The 4,913-nt window shown below is 49.4% G+C and overlaps 2 protein-coding genes across 3 annotated transcripts in view; one reads left to right on the forward strand and one right to left on the reverse strand.

The window, feature by feature from the left end:
- Nucleotides 1-1,682, forward strand: part of TLCD1 (TLC domain containing 1) — a 2,792-nt gene extending 1,110 nt beyond the window's left edge. The window contains exons 2-4 of the mRNA XM_011997502.1: nt 458-540; nt 638-720; nt 1,137-1,682. Coding sequence (XP_011852892.1) covers nt 458-540; nt 638-720; nt 1,137-1,520 — 550 coding nt within the window. The 3' untranslated portion in view covers nt 1,521-1,682. The remainder of the gene's footprint in view (nt 1-457; nt 541-637; nt 721-1,136) is intronic.
- RPL23A (ribosomal protein L23a) overlaps nt 1,674-4,913 on the reverse strand; it is a 14,156-nt gene continuing 10,916 nt past the window's right edge. Inside the window, exons 5-8 of one of the 2 annotated variants that reach the window (XM_011997501.1) lie at nt 4,870-4,913; nt 3,122-3,298; nt 2,396-2,465; nt 1,674-2,170 (exon numbers count right to left, since the gene is read on the reverse strand). The exon at nt 4,870-4,913 is cut by the window's right edge and continues 1 nt beyond it. In XM_011997501.1, the coding sequence (XP_011852891.1) occupies nt 2,156-2,170; nt 2,396-2,465; nt 3,122-3,298; nt 4,870-4,913 (306 nt within the window). In that variant the 3' untranslated portion in view covers nt 1,674-2,155. Of the gene's footprint in view, nt 2,466-3,121; nt 3,299-4,869 lie in introns of both variants that reach the window. The other variant, XM_011997500.1, reaches the window with a different exon arrangement.

A 4,913-nucleotide genomic window follows, 5' to 3' on the forward strand; every position in this document is an offset into this window, starting at 1 on the left:
CGCTCAGTCGCCTGCCCCTACCTGTGCACGTGCGCGCCGACCCCCTGCGCACCTGGCGCTGGCACAACCTGCTCGTCTCCTTCGCTCACTCCATTGTGTCGGGGATCTGGGCACTGCTGTGGTAAGCGACTGTGGGGATGAGGTGGCCGGGGGATCCTGAGCAGGGAGCTGGGGTCGGCTCTTGTTACTACCCCCATCGCTCATCGGCGGGCTGAGGCCACGCAGTCTCACCTGATCCCATTTGGTATCCTATCCAACCAGAAGCCGCAGTGGCCCCAGGGGAGGGGGATCGCCCCTGGGAAACTGGAGGCTCTTGGGTTTTGCCCAGCCACTCTTAGCTTCCCAGTCAGCCACTAGGGCGAGCCCAGGCTCCCCCGGGGCTGGGAAGGGTAACCGGAAAGGTGAGGGTCCTTGAGGGTGCCAAAATGCAGAGCCTGCTTTCTTCCCTCCTTTCCAGTGTATGGCAGACTCCCGACATGTTGGTGGAGATTGAGACGGCATGGTCACTTTCTGGCTATTTGCTCGTTTGCTTTTCTGCAGGTAGGTCTTGCCCAGGAAGCGGGAGGCCAACTGGGGACAGGGAGAAGGAAGCTGCTTGTTCAGTCCTTCGTGACCTCTTGCCCCATCCCTCCACTAGGGTATTTCATCCACGATACGGTGGACATCGTGGCTAGCGGACAGGCGCGAGCATCTTGGGAATACCTCGTCCATCACATCATGGTAAGACAGAAGCTGATTATGTGGTACAGGCCTGGTGTCAGTCAGCAACCTAGTCTCAGCTCCGTCTTTCTGAACCTGGGAGAAGGCTGTTTTCTTACCGCCCACCACCCCCCACCTGTGTGCTGCTACTTATTTTTAGGATGCTGAGGTTAGCAGTCTGTGTGCTTGTTCAGAGGCAAGCAACCCATGGTCTCACTACCTCTTTAGACTGAACATCATCCACAGCCAGAAGCTGTGAGCAGGGATCAAAACCTAGTAATGTTGAACGAACAAAACGAAGCATCTTATCCACTATGAACTATTATTCCAGGTGGAAATTTGGGATTTTCCAGCCCTCAATCTGATACCCCCCACCAAAGTCCAGGAAAGCATCTGCATCTGGTTCCCTAACTCCTATTCTCCCTTCTTCCCGCTAGGCCATGGGTGCCTTCTTCTCTGGCATCTTTTGGAGCAGCTTTGTCGGTGGTGGTGTCTTAACACTACTGGTGGAAGTCAGCAACATCTTCCTCACGATTCGCATGATGATGAAAATCAATAATGCCCAGGATCATCTCCTCTATAGGGTTAACAAGTATGTGAACCTGGTCATGTACTTTGTCTTCCGCCTGGCCCCTCAGGTCTACCTCACCCATTTCTTCTTGCGTTATGTGAGGCAGAGGACCCTGGGCACCTTCCTGCTGGGTATCCTGCTCATGCTGGACGTGATGATCATAATCTACTTTTCCCGCCTCCTCCGCTCTGACTTCTGCCCCGAGCGTGTCCCCAGGAAGCAACACAAAGACAAGTTCTTGACTGAGTGAGAGGCACAGAGCCTGGGACAACAAAAACGGACAAGGCCAGAAACAGCTTTACATGGAAACTGGGACTTAGCCCCAAGCCTGGGCGTCCTCTGGGGCCAGCCTCTCCACCTTCCGAGCCTGCGCCCACACTATTGAAAACACTAATGAAAGCACTCCTCTGAAGTCCTTGTCCTTTATTGGGCAAGGGGTGAGAGAAGCAGACAGACCGGTTGGGACATAGTAGATGGGTGTGTGAGGACAAAATGCTATCAGAAAGCCAGCCAATCCACACTCCCCTGAAATGGATGCTAATGCCCTTCAAACCCCGGGCATTGGTTTCATACACAGCCTCTTCCAGGGATAAAAGAAGGGGTTCTTGTACTGCTTCTTGTTACCCTCAACCATGGAGGCAAGTTCTGAGTTCCGGTTTTCCTAGGACACTAACTCTAGTCACAAAGATCTCTGGAGTGATCACACATGGTAGAGTGGCAGGGTGAATATTTCAAAAGGATGAGTAGAACAGGAGTCATGCCCAAGCCCTGTTATGTCAGTGTACTGTGTGTGGCCTCCCAGCCCAACCAGAAATTGACAGAGAGGCACGTATATGTTGAAAAGATATATATATATATATTTAGAATTAGGCAGCTGGACTCAGTTTAGATGATCCCAATCTGAAAAACAAAAGGGAGCCTCATTACTGGAGCTGAAACATGAAGATTAAGCTGGAATGTTATTTTCAGAAAGCAAAATGAGGAACATTGAGGATAAGGTTTGTTAAGATAGGGTGCAGTCAGTTAATTATGACTCATCAGCAAAAATCAGGCTTTGGTCGCTAACATATGCATCATTTGCACCCAAGGGGTGAATGATAGGGGGTTTGTAGGAGGGAAACTTACTTTGTTGGCAACATCCAAAGCGTCGTAATCAGGAGCCAGTCGAACATACGCCTTTTTCTCTCCATCAGGCCTGGGGTAGAGAAGGAAGCCTTAGTCCCTGCCACCCTCACTGCCCCCACACCCTCCCCCTTTCTCCTCCAGTCCTCCAGCACTTCAATGGTTCCTCTGTTCATGTCATTCTTTTCCAATGATTATTTTTCCATCAACCCAGAGGACACCATGAAGCCACGAAGCCAATTCTCTTATGGGAAACACCACAGGCCATGTTAAGACTTAAACCAAGGTAATCTGCTGCACTCTAGTGGCCTTTGAAAATAGAAGTAGGGACCCAGAAAATGAGCACCAACCCCCAATCAAGTCCTAGAAAGTGTTGCCTCAGGTCCATACAAAGGTCTGTAATTAAGGCAGCCTGTAATTCCTGCCTCAAGGCTCACACACTGCTAAACCTACTCCAAGTTTAAGTCAAGGAACCTTTTTCCCCTGTTGAAAGGTCCAGAGGATTTTTTTTTTTTTTTAAAGGGCCCTGCTTGGTTGCTCAGGCTGGAGTACAATGGGGCAAATCATGGGTGACTCCTGGGCTCAAGGATCCTCCTGCATAACTGGGACTATACGTGTAGTCCTGCATTACCAGGACTATCTAAACATCAAAGAGCTTCATGAAATGCAGGTTTTTTTGGCTCCAGCTGCTGGTCCAGCCCGCTCCCCATCCCTTGAGGCCCAGCTCACCGAATCAGGGTGTTGACCTTGGCCACATCAATGTCATAGAGCTTCTTCACAGCCTGTTTAATCTGGTGCTTGTTGGCTTTAACATCCACAATGAACACAAGTGTGTTGTTGTCTTCTATCTTCTTCATGGCAGACTCAGTAGTCAGCGGAAACTTGATGATAGCATAGTGGTCAAGCCTAGGAGAGGCAAAATGGGGTCACCTGGCCTGGGCCTTCTTTGGAGCCCAGAGCCAGGAGAGCCTAGGGCATCAGACGAGGTACCAATCATTTTGTTCAGACTTTGGTCGTTTTACAGTGTCATCACCTGCACCCTGAAATCTAAGAGCCTGAAGCCCCAACCCCAGGGGCAGAACACTGTACATTTTCTTTCTCTTGAAGGGCTCTTACACCTCAAGTGATTAAAGAATCATCTCTGGGCCTGGCGTGGTGGCTCATGGCTGTAATCCCAGCACTTTGGGAGGCTGAGGCAGGCGTATCACGAGGTCAAGAGATCGTGATCATCCTGGCCAACTTAGTGAAGCTCCCTCTCTACTAAAAATACAAAAATTAGCTGGGCGTGGTGGTGCAAGCCTGTAGTCCCAGCTAATCAGGAGGCCGAGGCAGGAGAATTGGGCCAGGAGCAAATTCTTATGCACAGCTGAGGTTAAACTTACAGTGGCTTAAGCACAACTGTAACAGCTTTCCCCATTTAAAGTCAGAGCCCGGCTGTTTATTCAGACACTACTTTCCTGTTTTGAAACCAGGTCAGGTCTAAACCTCATCACACTCAATCCTAGGTCCAACTTGGTGGGGGGAAGGGCAGGAAGACAGTCTGTGAACTGCTTTCCTATTGAACACAATCCACTCTTTCTGTTAGGAAAGAGTAGAAACAGCAAAAACCCATTGCTAGTAACTACTACCATGGTTCTACTCAAATCTGTGCTCCCTAAAAAGTTAGTTATTACCGGTAGCTCAAATACTCAAGTGCCCAACCTTTTGCCCATCTCCCCCAACCATTCCTTGAGCAATATGAAAATTTGGGAAAATGAATGCAAAGAAGCTTCTATACATCGCAGCAGCCCATAACTGCCAAATACAGATAACGGAATCCCCATTATCATCAAGAATCAATCCATGTTCTCACCCTCAAGGATTGTTCCCTATAGCAGTAGGAACTACGAACAAGGAACCTCTGTATTCTACTTTACAGTACCCCCAAAATAGTTTTCAAACCGTGACCACATGTGAAGCAATAATTAACCTAACAAATTTTGAGACTCAGGGTTTTTTTTTTTTGAGATGGAGTTTCGCTCTTGTTGACCAGGCTGGAGTGCAATCGTGCGATCTCGGCTCACCACAACCTCCACCTCCCGGGTTCAAGCGATTTTCCTGCCTCTGTCTCCCGCGGGTAGCCGGGATTACAGACATGCGCCACCACGCCCGGCTAATTTTCTATTTTTAGTAGACACGGAGTTTTTCCATGTTACTCAGGCTAGTCTCGAACTCCTGACCTCAAGTGATCCGCTAGCCTCGGCCTCCAAAGTGCTGGGATTACAGACGTGAGCCACCGCACCCGGCCTCTGGGCTGATTTAAAAAGAATTCCTGCCAGTTTTGTAAATACAGCAGAAACAATCCCCTCATACTTCCAATTAGAGAAGCACACTGGACACAATTTGTGTTTGAGAAACCATCACACAGGGTGAGTGATTTCCAAATTACCAATGGAGAATACCCAAATCTTTTCATGGGTAGAGGGGGCAGTACTGACTTGTTTCTCCTGGGGGCGCTCTTCCGAGGATATTTGGGCTGCCT

The sequence above is a fragment of the Mandrillus leucophaeus genome, unplaced genomic scaffold (assembly GCF_000951045.1).
Source record: "Mandrillus leucophaeus isolate KB7577 unplaced genomic scaffold, Mleu.le_1.0 Scaffold541, whole genome shotgun sequence".
In the NCBI taxonomy this organism is placed as follows: Eukaryota; Metazoa; Chordata; class Mammalia; order Primates; family Cercopithecidae; genus Mandrillus; species Mandrillus leucophaeus.